The sequence below is a fragment of the Artemia franciscana genome, chromosome 11 (genome assembly GCF_032884065.1).
Source record: "Artemia franciscana chromosome 11, ASM3288406v1, whole genome shotgun sequence".
In the NCBI taxonomy this organism is placed as follows: domain Eukaryota; kingdom Metazoa; phylum Arthropoda; class Branchiopoda; order Anostraca; family Artemiidae; genus Artemia; species Artemia franciscana.
Window position 1 is genome coordinate 17,212,702 of NC_088873.1, and position 18,630 is coordinate 17,231,331.

Genomic DNA, 18,630 nt, shown 5'->3' on the forward strand with positions numbered 1-18,630 from the left:
ACTTTGACTCTTTGTAAAAGTCGTTATTGCAAGTATTCCAACAGTATATTTCTTTGCTATTCATTTTAGATTATTATTGCTTCAGACATTATTTGAATACCCTTTACCTTAGCTGCTCGGGCTGGTTTTGTCACATTTGATGGTAATGGTGATACTAAAACCGAAACGATGGTTCTTGAGAGAGGAGGGACTGATGTAATATATTCTCTTGAATGTGCTCATAAATATGACGTCACTTACAGGATGATTTTTTCCCAAAATTAAGGCTCTTACGGAATTTTCCCAAACTGGTTGCCTATATAGATGACTTTTTTTTAAGCCAGATACTCCAAGGATGACATTTTCCCCAAAATAATACGAAGCCATTTTTGAGGAATAATACATGAAACGACTTGGTAATCTTATCTGATAATTGGAACACTAGCATTTTCTAACCTGAAGAAAACTATCTAGAAAACCACGTTTGGAAAATTCTTTTAGATCATTAGTTTCTTTTTAAAAAAAATTGTATGTAATGAAGTCAGATTCACATGGATTTAAAGAACAACTTACGTAGTAGAAGGAAAAAAATATATAAAGAAGTTTTTACAAAAATATACCAAGCAGACGATTCGAAGGACCCGAATTTGAAATCATAGAAAACGATCATCGTTCTAATCAACAACAAATTTTGTCCAACAGCCTGGACCATCAAACTAGGTAAGACAAGCGAAAGCGAGAATCCCAGCGAATCAAAACTAAAGATGCAACATAGCAAAATTTACGGTTAGAAGACAAACGATAGCGAGAATTGCAACGAATCAAAATAGGAAATGAAGCAAAACGAAATCTGCGATTAGAAAAAACAACGCCGTTGCAATGTTCAACAGTGACGAGCTATGCCACAGAAAAACAATACTAAACTACAAAGATGCCTGAAACTAAGCTTGGGCTCATTAAAAGTGATTGAGACGCTTCAACGTTGAATTTATTCACCGCGGAGTCTTCCATTTAACAGAAGATATAATCCAGAAAGATAAAGCATAGAATTATCATGATGAGATGAAAACAACTTGCATAAGGCTTTAACGATTCCTTAATAACGAACCTGACTTTTCATCCTTGTATTATTTTGTTTTCCTTTTGCAAAAAAAAAAAATCGTAGACCAACACAGCTTTGCACTCTCCTTCTCCATTCCAATCTATTCAAAGCCTGTCTCTTAATACCCTCCAAGGAAATTCCTTAAATCTTTGTTTACAGTCTCCTCCCACCCTATTTGGGGACAGCCTTTTTTAAATTGGAGGTAGATGCTTCCTTGACTAGGATGATCTTTGGCAATTTGTCATTCTTCATCTGCATAACGTGTCCTAACATCTCAACCTTTCTTACATTACAGCCTTGGAAAGCAGGATTAAATAATTGTTTTTTGTACAGCGAAGTGTTAGAAATATGATCAGTCAGACAAATACCCAAAACAATCAAAAGAAAATGTCTCTGGAAACCTTCTAACAAATCCTGGAGTTTTTTTCACCGATTATTTCTTATTCTGATGTGAGTCGCTTGGCAGTTAAATTTGGCTCGATAGTTCTGATAAATGTCTATTTACCTTTTAAATGATGACACTGCTAGTGCATATGAATTCTTGATCATAGGCAATTTTAATGTGGACTTCAAGTACTACTCACTTCGTTGTGGTACTTTATTTAGTGCTATACCCCATCGCGCTATTGCAAAGAAATCAAGAAATTATTCATATATCCACAATTCGGGTAATATGTCGGACAGGTGCCCCACCTGTGAATATAGATAGATATATATATGATTTACTAGCTGTTGGGGTGGCGCTTCGCGCCACCCCAACACCTAGTTGGTGGGGGCGCTTCGCGCCCCCCCCCAAGCCCCCCCCGCGCGCGTAAGTCGTTACGCGCCATATTAGTTACGCGCCATTGTAGTTGTGTCCCTATGTCCCACCTGTGAATATAGATAGATATATATATATATATATATATATATATATATATATATATATATATATATATATATATATATATATATATATGTTTTTAACTACGTAAAACTTGCGAATATACAACATTCTTTGCTGTCCCATTGTCTGTGCATATAAATAGATTGTCAGGTTTACCGACTCTTGAACATGCAACATATAATGGTCCATGGGAAAACAATCCGTATTCAGATCTATACCTCATGATTCTAATGATTGCCCTTGAGCTTTGTTGATGGTGATTGCTAATCGACCATTCCCTGAGTCGCCATCGTCATTTATATATCCCCCTGTGCACCCCGGCGTCCCCTTTGTAGTTATGTCCCTGTGTCCCGGTCGTCATTTATATTCCCTGTGTCCCGGTCGTCATTTGTGTCCCGGTGTTCCAGTCTGTGATTTCTCTTTGAGTGTCCCGGGCGTCATTTATATTCCTTGTGTCCCGGTGTCCCGGTCGTCATTTATATCCCCCTGTGCCCCCCGGCGTCCCCATTGTAGTTGTGTCCCTGTGTCCCGGTCGTCATTTATATTCCCTGTGTCCCGGTCGTCATTTGTATCCCGGTGTCCCGGTCTGTATATACATTCGTTTTTTAGTTTTGTTTTTCTCCTTTATTTTTTTCCTTTTTTCTTTTTTTTCTTTTTTAGTTTATTTAGATTTTTAGATTTTTTAGTTTTTTTATTAGTTTTTAGTTTTTTTGTAGTTTTTACCATTTTTTTAGTTTTTTTAGTTTTTTTTTTTACTTATGTCCTGGTCGTCATTTATACTCCCTGTGTCCCGGTCGTCATTTGTGTCTTGGTGCTTTGTTGATTGCTAATTTGTATTATATTTATATTTATATTTTTTATATTTATTAATATTTTTTTAGTTTTCTTTTTCTCTTATTTTTCAGTTTTTTCCTTTTTTTTTAGTTTTATCTTTTTTAGTTTTTAGTTTTTTTTTGTTTTTTACCTTTTTTTAGTTTTTTTAGTTTTTTTAGTTTTTTAGCTTTTTTAGTTTTTTTATTAGTTTTTAGTTTTTTTTTAGTTTTTGCCTTTTTTTAGTTTTTTCAGTTTTTTTTAGTTTTTCGTTTTTTACCTTTTTTTAGTTTTTTTAGTTTTTTTTAGTTTTTTAGCTTTTTTAGTTTTTTTTTCTTTTTAGTTTTTTTTGTAGTTTTTACCTTTTTTAGTTTTTTTTCTTCTTTTGTATTAGTGTGAAATAATTCAGACGTCATATGCGGACAAACACGACGTCACTCGACAGACAGACAGACAGACATAACCCACAAACAACTTATTTTTATATATATTTATTCATATTTTTTTAGTTTTCTTTTTCTCTTTTATTTTTCAGTTTTTTCCTTTTTTTTAGTTTTTTTCTTTTTTAGTTTTTAGTTTTTTTTAGTTTTTTACCTTTTTTTAGTTTTTTTTAGTTCTTTTAGTTTTTTAGCTTTTTTAGTTTTTTTATTAGTTTTTATTTTTTTGTAGTTTTTGCCTTTTTTTATTTTTTTCAGTTTTTTTTTAGTTATTAGATTTTTACCTTTTTTTAGTTTTTTTTAGTTTTTTAGCTTTTTTAGTTTTTTTTTCTTTGTAGTTTTTTTTTGTAGTTTTTACCTTTTTTAGTTTTTTTCTTCTTTTGTATTAGTGTGAAATAATTCAGACGTCATATGCGAACAAACATGACGTCACCTGATCCACAGATCCACACACAGACAACTTACTTTTATATATATAGATATATATATTTTATATAGATAGATATATATATAGAATACTTGTGTCAACGTCCATTGGAACGAGTCAAAAACGAAAGTGAATAACGCAGAAATATCTTGTTAAAAGATAAGCAGCAGCAAGAATCATAATGAGTCAAAAACAAAAGGAAAGAACAAAGAAATGTTGTGGAAAGTACAAGTACAAGTTGTGTGAAAGTACAAAGGAAAGTACAAGTGGAAAATGATTCCGGCTAGGGGTTTTTGCTGTTAAATTTAAATTGTTTGTCTCAGGTACTGTACTTCTATAACACCTATAGGCTAGGCTAAGACTTATTTGATTTAACTCTGATAACACCTCAATTTCAATAGGCTTGTCAAAATTAAGATTTTTGGCGTTAGTAACTAAAAATTCTGGAAATATAAAACGATTTAAAAAACGCAACAGTAAATGGGATTGATTGATCCTTGGGAAGCTTTAATTTTGAGAGTTAGGACCCCCAAAAGGCAGCGTTAGGTAGGTGTGAAATTATCAAAGGTGTTGAGAGGCGGGGAAAAGGACAAGGTTGAAGACAAACAGCAATCAGAAAGGTGATACTAGTTCCCATTAAACAGCAAGGGAGGAAAACTAATGCTTACTAAAGGATAACTTTCACATGGAAGAACTCTGAAACTTGAGTCACATTAACAGGGTAGTAACAAGATGTTAAACGACTTGAGGGGGGTACAAGGATAAGATATTGAGAAGTCAATTTAGAAGGTTTCTTAACAGAGGTAAAGAAGATGGAAGGGAAAGCAAAATGGTACTTGAAAAGGAAAGTAGGGTGAAGCATTTTTTAGAGGAGAGGGGTCGGGTCTATTTTCACAAATGAAGAATGCAAGGTCCGAACCAGTTAACACCTGCTCAGAAGCCAGGGGAGGATCGGAGTTGAAATGATCCGTGTGTTTGACATGGACATGTGTCAGAGGGGATTGGAAGTCAAATTTAGCAAGCTTTTGACATATTGTCAAACATGTTATTGTTGCTTACTCTTTGTTCTGATGAAGGCCTGAGTTATGTTTGCTCCAAAAAAAAACTAATTTGTAAAAAAGGACAGATCGCTGACTACAAGAGCATCACCATCACTATTGACTGTATCTAGTCGTTGAGTGAAGTGCTGACAATCTTTGTTCACGAGGAAAATCAATCTGATGAAGCAAGATTTGGCTTATGTCTCAGCATACCTTTACACTGGAGCCTTTTGTACTTGTATTTTGACAGTACTACCTGTAATTCGTCATTAGGTGATGCATTGACTGTATTTTCTCATTAGAAAATTCAGCTACGGAAGTGGGATTTGGCTTTCGTCTGAACTTATCTTTACAATTGGGCTGCTTTGATAATACAAAGGATGTCAAGTCTAGGTTATTTTCTTGGTATTTTGACTGTATTATTCGTATTTTTTCATTGGGTTATATATTGACCCCATCCTTCCGTTAGAGAATTCGGCTCCTGAAAAGAGCTTTGACTCATGTCTGAATCTAGCTTTACACTGGAGCCGTTTTAGAGCCACAAATGACATCAAGTCTAGAATCTTTTTATCTGTAATTTTGACCGTACTGCCATTATTCTTTTCTTGTGTGATTCAGTGACAGCATTTTTTTTCATTAGGAAATTCACCTGCTGAATTGAGCTATGTTTGACTTATGTTTGACTATGTGACCTGATTTATGTTTGAACCTAGCTTTGTACGGGAGCCGCTTTGATGACAGAGAATGTCAAAGAATGTCAAAACGACAAAGGATGTCTAATCTATGCTCTTCCTATCCAGATCCATTTTATATTTTTATAACAGTAGAACCAATGATATCCCCAATACAAGTACAAATCAAACAGTTCGTGGTAACGAACTGTAGTAAGGAGCGACCAGGCTCAATAGTAACCAAAACTCTAAAAAATGGAATTTTTATATCAATAGCTACATCAAAAGAATCGTATTTTAATGCTGATTTTAAATATATAAGTTTCATCAAGTTTAGTCTTACCCATCAAAAGTTTGCCCATCAAAAATTTGCGTTATTTTAGAAAATAGGGAAAAACACCCCCTAAAAGTCATAGAATCTTAACGAAAATCACATCATCAGATTCAGCGTATCAAAGAACCCTACTGAAGAAGTTTCAAGCTCCTATCTACGAAAATGTGGAATTTTGTATTTTTTGCCAGAAGGCAGATCACGGATGCGTGTTTATTTGTTTGTTTTTTTGTTCTTTTTTTTCCCAAGGGTGATCGTATCGACCCACTTGTCCTAGAATGTTGCGAGAGGGCTCATTCCAACAGAAATGAAAATTCCTAGTGCCCTTTTTAAGTGACCAAAAAAATTGAAGGGCACCTAGGCCCCCTCCGACGCTAATTATTTTCCCAAAGTCAACGGATCGAAATTCTGAGATAGCCATTTTATTCAGTGTAGTCGAAAAACCTTATAACTATGTCTTTGGGGACGACTTACTCCCCCACAGTCCCCGTGGAGGGGCTACAAGTTACAAACTTTGACTAGTGCTTACATATAGTAATGGTTATTGGGAAGTGTACAGGCGTTTTCAGGAGGATTTTTTTGGTTGGAGGCAGGGGTTGAGAAGAGGGGGATATGCTGGGGGAACTTTCCATCGAGGAATTTGTCATGGGGGAAGAAAATTTCCCTGAAGGGAGTGCAGGATTTATTAGCATTACTTAAAAAAAAACAATGAACAAATAAATATGAAAAAGTATTTTTGAGCTGGAAGTAAAAAGCAGCATTAAAACTTAAAACGAACAGAAATTATTACCCAACGAGGGGCTCACCTCCTACTAATACCTCGCACTTTACGCTAAAGTATTTTTAGTAATTTCAACTATTTATTCTGCGGCTTTTGTGATTCAGGGGTCATTCTTAATGAATTGGGACAAAATTTAAGCTTTAGTGTAAAGAGCGAGGTACTGACGAGGGGGCGAACCCCCTCATATATGTAATAAAAACATGAGAATACAAAAGTTCTTTACGTAAGCTAATTTATAAGTTACGTATATCTTTTACTAATAAAAAGATTCGTAAAAAATTAAAAGTTCTAGTTGCCTTTTTAATTAACCAAAAATCGGAGGGCAACTAGGCTTCCTCCCCCGCTCTTTTTTTCTCAAAATCATTCGATCAAAATTATGAGAAAGCCATTTAGCCGAAAAAAAAAAATATATACAAATTTCGTTTTAATTATTCCTCTGCGGAGAGCCAAAATCAAAACATGCATTGATTCAAAAACGTTCACAAATTAAATGAAAAAAAACAAGTTTTTTTAACTGAAAGTAAGGAGCGACATTAAAACTTAAAACGAACAGAAATTACTACGTATATGAAAGGGGCTGCTTCCTCATCAACGCCCCGCTCTTTACGCTAAAGTTTTTTACTGTTTTAAAGAGAAGAATTGAGAGAAAGAGTCAAACTTTAGCGTAAAGAGCGGGGCGTCGATGAGGAAGCAGCCCCTTTCATATACGAAGTAATTTCTGTTCGTTTTAAGTTTTAATGTCGCTCCTTACTTTCAGTTAAAAAAAACTTTTTTTTTATTTAATCCCTCGAAGGATCTATGTCATAGCAACGGATATTCTGTCCTCTTTTTAAATTAAGACACAATTATTTCATTCATTAGGCACTTTATTTCATTTGTTCAGTGCAGAGCATATATGAAACTGATAAAAGAGGAGAAACTATACCATGTTAACTAATAAGAATCGAATTGGTAAAGTATTTATCAATTGAAAATTAATTACTTATTAGTTAATTAATAAGTATCAAATTACTAATACCACCGACAGCACGGTACAAAGCATCATGAATTATGCATTAATCCACAATCGACTGAGGCATATTAGTACCATGTTTACTTTATTACAAAAGATAAACTATGTAAGCACCAGAACAAAGCAGCCCCAAAAGAACAAGATACATCAAAAGAAACTTAGCTATAATTTAGCTTTGGCTTTCAGTTAGCAGTTAAGTTTAATTTTATCAAAACAAAAACTGTCAGAAAGTAATCCAAAAGGATCTTGCCTTCAAGCTACCTCTTATCAATTATAAGGTGGTTAAAGTGTGGTTAGTACGTAGAATTTAGACTTTTTCATTGTATACAGCTATAACTATCAGTTTTCTCTTGGAACAAAAAGTTTTTTTTATCGGAGGCCCACCACGGAGCCGAAATAAAAAAAAATGCAAAAAAAATATAAAATCAATTTTCTTATTTGGGTTTTTATAATTTTATTTGATAATTTTTTCTTAGAAATGAACTTGATTTTCCTTTAACTAGTTACCCGTAATCTGCAGCTTCATGTTCAATACTTACTTTTTTTCAACCTTCTGCTTGCTCTGGCTGAGGAAAGATTGAAGGTTCCATTATTTTCCTTCAGTTTTTCTATTTTCTGAGAATGAGGATCATTGAATATTCTGCCAAAGTATTCGGCTTTCAAGCCTTTTTAACTTTGATAAATGTAAAAAAGTGGATGTCCAGGTCACTATTTTCATTTGAAGGTTTTTTTACACCTTTCTTGGGAAGAGGGGATTCCCCCTGTGTCCAGGTACGCTAGGGCACGAAACTTTAAGTAGGAGTGGGTATCAATAAGCTTCATTGGTCATAATGTACAACTATCTTCTAACAGAGGGTCATCTTTAAGCTGCTTTAATAGGAACTTTAAACATTTTATGTGGTAGAAAAGAGAATTGGCAGCCTGTGCAGATACATTATACCTATGGTAGGAAACTTGACAGCAAGAATAAATATATAGGAACTTGACTGGCTAAATGTAAAATAGTCTCCCAGCAGAAGGTCAGTTTTAAATAAGGTAATCTTTAAACTCCTTTAAGATAGATTTCAATCATTATCAAAGACAATTGTCAATCTTTGCCTGTGTGCAGATATGCCAAGGCATAGAAACTTGTACATCAAAAACCTTTATGTGTAACAGTCTCACAACGTAGGAATGTCTTTAGATAAATAACGCCATCAAACTCCTTTAAGACGAGTTTTAACAATTATATACACTAGAAAATAGAATTTTCAACCTATCCCTATGTGCAGTCATCCTATGCAGCAGCGGTTCTCTGCCTGAGCAGGGGACGGCTGCCCCCTACCCAGTTTTTCTGGCATCTGACACGAAAATCCTTTTATTTTATATTTTTACACTCCCATGGCATACCTTGTCCCCCTTCCTAAGATTATGATGCCTAAACTCACTACTGATGCCATGCCAAAAAACCTCATAAGTAGGATAAAGATAAAAATGTTCCTAAGCAATAAGTTTAACAATATTACTACCAGGAGCGTAATTTGCTACAGGGGACGGGTGGGTGTGGTGCAACTGCCCCTTTCAGACCTTGGTTTGCCCCTACCCGGACACCAGTTTGACCCTCCCCCCAGGCTGAAATTTAGTTTCTTTAAAAATCTTGTCAAAACCAAGATAAACCTGCATAATTCAAGCAACCACAGAAATGGGTCAGTTTTCTTTAGTGTATCTTTAACTTTGTGGTACTACATGGTTCATTTTTTGGTTTTCGCTGTCATTTTCATTTTATTTGGGAAAATTGGCTCCAGCTCCCCCCCCCCTTTGGATTTTGGCGACATTACATCACTGCTTACTACAGAATATTATCTTTGAATGCAGTTTCCTTTGTACTCCTTTAAGTTACAACCCCTTTATAGTGAGCATTCAACCATTTTATAGGAAACATTCCACCATTTTTTGTAACAATCTGATAAGAACGGAAATTATTAAGACTAGTAGTATTCTATAACCAGCGCTGCAAATAATGCCATATAAAAATAACTTACCTTTTTCAAAGTCTCTGTATTCAAGCTCAACTCTGGAAAGGAGATTGCTTTTGGAAAAAGTCTTGCTAAAATTGATAAAAGATAGCAAACTAATACTGTAACTAAACACTGAAACCACGTTACAAATAATGGTGCATCTAAGGTGGACTTGTCTGTTGGTAATAGACTTTTGTTCACGAATACCAATGTTATTGAAATAAACCTAAAAAAAAATTAAGAATACACTACAAATGGCAAATCGATAATGCAACACGAACAAATGTCCATCAAAACACATAAAATCCTGAAACACACTAAAAACACATAAATTTTGTCAAAACACACTTTTTGGAAAAAATCGTGCTGTTGGTACCAATAGCAATTTTCAGAAGAAGAAAAAGCAATGAGCCAAAATCACAAGTTGCTTTTCTGGAAAAAATTAACAAAATCTTGAAAAAAGATGATGAAAACTAAGAAATGAAAATGCAAGGTTAATTCAAAGACGTAACTCCTAAAAATGTACGTAGCAATATTAGAAGCAGGATACATTCCAGAAAGCAATTATTATTAGTTTTAATTAATTATTTATTTTTATTTGTATCCCAGAACACCAGCTATTAAAACGATTTGGTCACTTCTTTGTATTATAAGTGTAGAAACAAGTAAAAAGCCAAACATCTTTTGCTTATTACAAACATATATGGAATAGAATGGGAATCTTTTATGGGATATAATGTGTAGTTATGAGCCATTTTATGATTAAGATTATAAAAAAAATTAAGTATAATTTTATATATTGCTTCTGGAGTGCACTCATAGTAATTTGACAAATTAAAACCTTTATTTGTAACAGTCTCGCAAAAGAAGGGTATCTTTAAATAGACAAGGAGGTAAATAAACTCCTTGAAAATGGGTTTCAACCACTGAATATATTGGAAAACAGAATTGTCAACCTATACCTATGCACAGGAATGCCATGACAAAGAAAATTGTAAATAGGATAAATATCAAAAAGCTTAACTAGTCAATGTGTGCAACAATCTTGCTACAGAAGGTTATCTTAAATAGGGTCTCTTTTATACTCCTTCAAATTGAGTTTCAAGTATTTAATATGCTAAAAAGGAGGATTATTAAGACTATTATTATTATTTTTATTATTGTTGTTAAGCCAGTATTTTATTGTATTGCATGCATTGTAAATAATATCATATAATAAAATATAATTTTCTAATAAATACATACGAATTTCAATACTGACACAAACAAAAAAAGCAAATACTTTTTGTGCTTCCTACAGACACATTAACTTCATATTTTTGTTTGTTCTCACTTGCAAGTGTAAAAATTTGATTTCATCTTTTCAAGCTCTTGCAGTGATAAAATTAATTTTTGCAAGCTTTGGAAAAATAATTCAAGATTAAGCAAATTTTAGTCTATCTTTTTGTGTTGTTTACAGATACTACTTTCAACTCAAAAGAAACATGGAGAAAAAGACTTTGGTCAACATATTTTAAAAAAAATCAATTTTAGGTAGACCCTTGTAAGTCTGTAAAATTTTTAATTTTGTTCATACCTAGTCCATGGTTATCTGTGACTATTAGCAATCAATTTCTTTCCTGAAATGCATGTTGCACAAAAGGGAGAGTATTACACAAAATCTTGTAAACCATGGAAGTAAATAGCTGTAAGATGTATAATATCAAAAACTTAATAAATTACTTACATCAAAAAGCGCAGCCAAAAGGTCAAAGTCAAAACTACAAAACTCATTGTCACAGTGAGGAAAAACATTAAGACACATTCCACTGACCACCCCTCCTCCAAGGGTCAGAGGTGTGTGCATATGTAGTCACAGTGGTTGTCAAATGTTCCTCAGCCTTACTCAATAACCATAAACTGACAAATACTACTCATTGGGATACCCATTTGACCGTCAGATAGATGCCATTCCCCTTTTTTATATAAAATAGCTTTCTCCCTTTTCTATTGTTCTTTAAAATGTCTTCATTTTAAATTCTTTCTCCTTCCAACTTTAAGAAGTAGTTGTTAACTGGATGGCTAGTTGAGAATTCAGTGTCTCTGTATGCCTCATTTTAATTCATTATCTTCATAATGGTGTATTCATTATCTAGTAGAATATAGTTTTTTAAAGGTGTTTTTCATTGGTTGCATTTTCTCTTGAGGCAGGGCAAGATTTCTTTGTTTGGTTTTATATGTTTTGAATTATTGACATACCTCCAGTTGGCTTGATGATGATAGATGTTTCTTTCCTTAGATATTAGGAGGGTTATTTTTCCTTAGCCTGGAGTAACTTATGGAATTTTTTACAGTTGATTAGTTTGTTTTGGGAGTGCATAGTAACCAGCTTGGTAGCACTGTTCCAACTGAGATGGACTATCATGACAACTGAGTTCCTACACCAGATATATGGCCAGATAGTTATAGGTTAAAGGTGCAGATTTTATAATATTAGAGCATATACAATTTCTCTTGGCTATCATATTAAGTGTGGGCTAACATCACTGGTACCATAACACATACAGTAATACTAATCATTCCATGATAGGCTTATTCTTAAAGCAAGGCATTCTGCTTTGACTTTTGTGTAACTTTCATTGAATCATTTTTTTTAGCACATTCTTCTTTTTCTAACATTAATTTAAAAAACATTTTCCATCAAAACTGTTAAAGCCTTTCTTCATATCACCTTCTAGAATTTATATTTTCTTGTCATACATGATAATTACTTATCAGGTTTTACTCTGAACAATGTTTTTATAGAAAAAATATTTTGAATTTGTCTTTCTGATATTTTTGATATCTGTTTTTGCTCTAAGCAAATAAAAGAAGAGAGAGGCTAAAGAGAATGGCAAATTTACCAGTACACAGAGACTACCAAGAATATCCTCACATATTGCTTCATCAAAGAATCATTAGCTTCATCTTGATGCAATGACTTCATTCTCTTCCTAAAATAAATTAAAGGCAAATATTAACTGATTATCCTAAACATTATATGTAAACATTAAGAAAAAGAAAGCAAAGCAAAAATATGAAGTTCACAAGATCAGCTGATAATAAATAAACAGTGAAAAGGGTGGGTTCAAGCAGGTGTTCACAGTACCTAGCAAAGAAGACAACAATCCACAATAAAAATTCTACCAAATTTTGGCTTTATATTCAAGTTGTTAAAAGAAAGAAGGCGCATTGATGAGAATGATGTAAAAGAGGTAAAAACTCAAAGCTTGCCTTTGGAAGATAAAGCCTCTTTAAATAGAGCTTTCTGCAAATTCTAAATCTGATCATTGTTTGCCAGAATAATCATGAATTAGAGCGGAATCAAGCTTGGAATTAGGTCTAGCTTTAATTTTACACAAAGCAAACAGAATTTTGCAGAAGAAATTAGCAGTTTTATGGATTGCAGACAGTTTTTCTGCCTTTATGAACAAAGATGCAAATCTGCATACAGTGAACTTTCCAGAGCATGCATGAACCCAAGATCAGGAATTGCATTAATAGTTAACATACAGTGAACTTTCTCAATCACACTAATAGTTAACTGTTAAAAATAGGCTACATTGGGAAATTGATCATTTGTTTTGGCCTATGTTTAACTACCCCAAAAACTCCAAATTTCATGAGACTTGTGGTTCACAATTGAAACTAATTGTTGAATTTCTAAAACTAGAAACACGAGAGATCACAAGCAACAAATCCAAAATGTACATTGATTATTTATTAAGGTCTTTATTTATTTACCCCCTCTAACAGCAAAAAATCAAAATTCAATTACACTTGGGAATTGAGTTTGAGCCTAGATACAATTTCTTTTCACATTGCACCTGTGATTTTCAAATAATGGACTTTATTTTTTTCAAATTAAAATTTTTTTCAAATGACACCCCAAAATCCAGAAGAAAAATAGGAATCCAAGGAATTAAAAAAAAAATCCAGAAACAAATTAACTGAGCAGTATTTTAATTGCTTATTTAATAGTTACTCTTTCCAGAAGGAAATATTGTAAACTTCTGAAAACAATGCTAGAACATTCTAAAATGCTTATCTTATGCAGTTCCTAAAAACACTTTACTTTATCCCTACTCACCCCTTAATTGACAAAAACATAGCCCAAATTAGACATGCTTAATTAATTTTCCATAGGCTGGCTCTTTGTTTTCCTATTGAATTTGGCAATTGACATTACTTGTTTGCTGTTAAATTAATATGAAGACAAGAGTAAATCTTGGTAATAAGTCATTTTTCAGGGCTCTAAATGTGATTTTCCCTAGAAGCAATTATTGGATTTGGATAGAACATTATGTAGGTATCAAGAGATGTATTCACTTTCATCCTAGCTAAATGAAGTGAAGATATAAATATTTATCCCACTAAATAAGTAGCCTATCATGTTCTATTTAATTTCTGAACATAATTATTACATAATTAGATAGCTAAGGATCACCATCTGAAAAAATCTCAAAGGAGCATATCAGTTCAAAGAAAAGAGGAACATTTGGTTTTTTGTGTTATTTTTAACATGTCAGTTTCAAACAAACCAAGTTTATCTGGTATTTAATTTAAAATAGGTTATCTTAAACAAAGGATGAAGATATTTAAATGCCTTGACAGCTAGGCTACTAACTTATATTATTAAAATGAAATTCCCATCAAGTGCCTTAAAATGGAGATAAACTATCTTTGACAATGTCCTTTGACTTTGAAGAAATTTCCACAGAAATAAAATTGACAAAAGAATCATTAGTAAAAGTTTTTAATTGCAGTTCTTCTGAAAGTGACAAAAAAAAAAGAAACACTTTTAAATTGCTAACTTTATGTTTGTTTTTTGGTTTTGCTTGCATTTTGACAATTCATTTCTAATCCCCCCCCCCCTCTAATGCTCTTGTATACCCTTACACTATATAAAAATAAAAGAAACTAGGCCTACCAAAACAAGAGCTAAGAGCTCATATGGCACTTGTGACGAGGTCGGAAGAGCCGAGAGCTCATATGGTACGAGGTCGGAAGAGCCAAGAGCCAAGAGCTCATTTGGACGAGGTCGGAAGAGCCGAGAGCTCATATGGTACGAGGTCGGAAGAGCCAAGAGCCAAGAGCTCATTTGGCACTTGTGAGAAGGTCAGAACCTAAAGTTAAACTTTATAGCACAAGATCCTTCTAAATATCAAATTTCATTAAGATCTGGTCACCCTTTCGTAAGTTACAAATACCTCAATTTTCAAAATTACCTCCCCCCTCCCAATTCCACCAAAGAGAGCAGATCCGGTCCAGTTATGTCAGTCACGTATCTTAGACAGGTTTCTATTCTTCCCATCCAGTTTCATCCTGATCTCACTGCTTTAAGTATTTTCTAAGATTTCCGGTCCCCCCAACTGCCCCCCCCCCCCCAATTACGTTTGATCCGGTTGAGATTTAAAATAAGATATCAGAGTTACGAGGTCCTTCTAAATATGAAGTTTCATGAAGATCCGATCACTCCTTCGTAAGTTAAAAATATGTTATTTTTCTTATTTTTCAGAATTACCCCCCCCCCCCCCCCCCCGCAATTGAGCGGATCCGTTCCAATTATGTAAATTACGTATGCAAGACTTTTGCTTATTTTTCCAACCAAGTTTCATCCCAATCCTTCCAATCTAAGGGTTTCCCATCATTTTAGGTCTCCCCACCCCAAACTTCCCCCAATGTCACCAGATCCGGTCAGGATTTAAAATAAGAGCTTTGAGCCACGATATCCTTCTAAAAATCAAATTTCATGGAGATCCAATCACCCATTCGTAAGTTAAAAATACCTCATTTTTTCTAATTTTTCAGAATTAACCCCCCCCCCCCCCCAACTACCCAAAAGAGAGCGGATCCGTTCCGTTTATGTCAATCATCTATCTAGGACTTGTGTTTATTTTTCCCACCATGTTTCATCCCGATCCCTCCACTCTAAGTGTTTTCCAAGTTTTAGGTTCCCCCTCCCAACTCCCCGCCCCCATCACCAGATCTGGTCGGGATTTAAAATAAGAGCTCTAAGACACGATATCCTTCTAAACATCAAATTTCATTGAGATCCGATCACCCGTTCGTAAGTTGAAAATACCTCATTTTTCTAATTTTTAAGACTTACTCCCCCCCCCCCCAACTACCTCAAAGAGAACAAATAAGTTCCGATTATGTCAATCATGTATCTGGGACTTGCGCTTATTTTTCCCATCAAGTTTCATCCCGATCCCTCTACTCTAAGTGTTTTCCAAGATTTTAGGTTCCCCCCTCCAACTCCCCCCAATGTCATCAGACCCAGTCGGTATTTAAAATAAGAGCTCGGAGACACAATATCATTCCAAACATCAAATTTCATTAAGATCCAATCACCCGCTCATAAGTTAAAAATACTTCATTTTTTCTATTTTTCTGAATTAACCGGCCCCTACTCCCCCCCCCCAGATGGTCAAATTGGGAAAACGACTATTTCTAATTTAATCTGGTCCGGTCCCTGATACGCTTGCCAAATTTCATCGTCCTAGCTTACCTGGAAGTGCCTAAAGTAGCAAAACCGGGACTTTAGGTTTTCCCCCTCCAACTCCCCCCAATGTCATCAGATCTGGTCGGGATTTAAAATAAGAGCTCTAAGACACAATATCATTCCAAACATCAAATTTCATTAAGATCCAAATACCCGCTGATAAGTTAAAAATACTTCATTTTTTCTATTTTTTGCAAATTAACCGGGCCCCCACTCCCCCCCCCCAGATGGTCAAATCGGGAAAACGACTATTTCTAATTTAATCTGGTCCGGTCCCTGATACGCTTGCCAAATTTCATCGTCCTAGCTTACCTGGAAGTGCCTAAAGTAGCAAAACCGGGACCGACAGACCGACAGACAGACCGACAGAATTGGCGACTGCTATATGTCACTTGGTTAATACCAAGTGCCATAAAAATGGTAGAATTCTTACTTTATAATATGCAGCAAGTATCAATGGATTGCATTTCCTTATTTTTTCTATTTTTATGTGCTTCAGAATGAGTTTTCATCAAATACTTTGTATATATATATATATATATATATATATATATATATATATATATATATATATATATATATATATATATATATATATATATATATATATATATATATATATATATATATATATATATATATATATATATATATATATATATATATATATATATATATATATATATATATATATATATATATATATATATATATATATATATATATATATATATATATAGCCTAGGGGGTCTAGGGATGAATTGTCAAAAATTTAAAAAAAAACACAAGAAGTACATGAAATTATCAATTTAAGAGTATTTCTATTTATGTTCCAGCAGATCTACCATGCTGAATCATTCATTCAAGATGAAAATATCTGCCAATTTAGTTTATTATTGATAGAGTGGGACTTCTGTGTAGTATAGCACTGCTATCAATAGATACCTTTTTTAAATACACTAAATAAAAAAAACTATTTTCTAGAGAGAAAAATACTAGACATCTTACTTGAAAGTATACATTTTTAATGCCTAGAATATTAGACTATTTAGTATTCTGTTGGGGAATCATAGTTGTGTAGGTATTATGAAATGTCTAACATAAAAAGGAGGAGAAATCGGAATTTTCGGATAAAGGAGAAAGGACTGGAGTCAAGACTAAACCTCGGAAAGGAGGACGTCTCGTACCCCAGAGAGTACTAGCCAGAAACCAGCGACCCTAGCTGCAGCTTAGGCTATATTGACATCCTTATCAAGGAGTTTCAACACAATACCCACATATTCTTATAATAATATGAATAATGTTCTGACCTCAGCGTTGACAATCAATTCTTCACAAGGGTTGGCGTGTTTTCTTTCCTTGTATGGGAAATCTCGTGAAACAAATTTTAAATTTTTTGCTAGTGGTATTCAAAGCCATCTATAAACCTTTTCTTGCGACGCTGTGGATCAGTTTGGTATTGTCATTTTCAAGATTTTGCAGGGACCTTTAGTAGTCAAGAAGCGTCATTAATCTGATACTGGTAAAACTTAGGGGAAATTTCAAACCAGGATATGATAGGGAATTTTTTTATTACGGATTTGACGAAAAGGATCAGTTTCTTGGTCATAAGAGGCTGTTAAATTTATAATTAGCTTGATCTCCCGTCTAAAGTTAGATACGAAAAGGCACGTGTTTTTATTTTCTATCCCTTTCCCCTCCGAAGGACGTTGAATGAATTTTGTTATATAAAACTAAAACTTTTATAATTTGATCAATCAACAGTGAGAATTTCAAGAGTAAACAAGAATCTAATAGGAAATAGTAAAATAATTTCCAACTTATTATGAATACATTGTGATTTGTTTTCCAACAATAGTAAAAATTTGCAATCTCGCAGAAAGTAGCCTACTGTTGACCGATAATTATCGGTAAAACAAATCCACTCTTGTCATTTTCATCATTGTTGTAATTACTAGAATAGAGCTCATAACAACCAAATTTCTTATCGAGGTTGCAGCGGTAGCTAGCGACCTAGTAAGAGACCATCACGTCTAATAGTAAGAAACAATATAGCCCATGACTCCTAAAGATAGATTTATATCAAAAAAAGAGTTAATACTGTTAATAAAACACTTTTAGGACCGCCTTTTCTGGTACTTTTATAACTTACCCTCCCTTTAGTTTAACAACAAGGAACAAACACATACAAAGTAGAAACAAAAGGGGAAATCTTTTCAAGACAGTGGAAATCAGTTCTATGAATATTTCGGCCCTATGTCCAAGGACCGTCTTCAGCACAATACGGGAACGAGAGAGAAAATATTTATATATAAATAAACTTACATTAAATTGTGAGAATTAAAACTAATAATTTTTTTTTAAAACAGCCCTAGCATCCTAACTTCAACGAAGTTCAACCAGGACTGACAAAAAGAATGAAGTGAGAATATAAATTCATTCAAACTAAAGAGAACAAAGTGATTAAATGCAATTTCTTAGAGCCAACCTTGATTTTTCAGCAGCCTATCTCAAAGGTCTTTTCGTAGCTGGTTCAATAATATTATAAATCGGTTTAGTAAAATATTTTATTAGCTCATTTTTAATTAAATTTGAGTATAAAGAATTAAGTGAGTATTCCCATAAGTCCCT

General features: G+C 33.7%; 1 protein-coding gene across 1 annotated transcript in view; it reads right to left on the minus strand.

Moving 5' to 3' along the window:
• Positions 1-17,411, minus strand: part of LOC136032898 (GDP-fucose transporter 1-like) — a 110,349-nt gene extending 92,938 nt beyond the window's left edge. Inside the window, exons 1-3 of the mRNA XM_065713332.1 lie at positions 17,310-17,411; positions 12,356-12,445; positions 9,498-9,699 (exon numbers count right to left, since the gene is read on the minus strand). Coding sequence (XP_065569404.1) covers positions 9,498-9,699; positions 12,356-12,438 — 285 coding nt within the window. The 5' untranslated portion in view covers positions 12,439-12,445; positions 17,310-17,411. The remainder of the gene's footprint in view (positions 1-9,497; positions 9,700-12,355; positions 12,446-17,309) is intronic.
• Between the last annotated feature and the right edge of the window lie 1,219 nt (positions 17,412-18,630).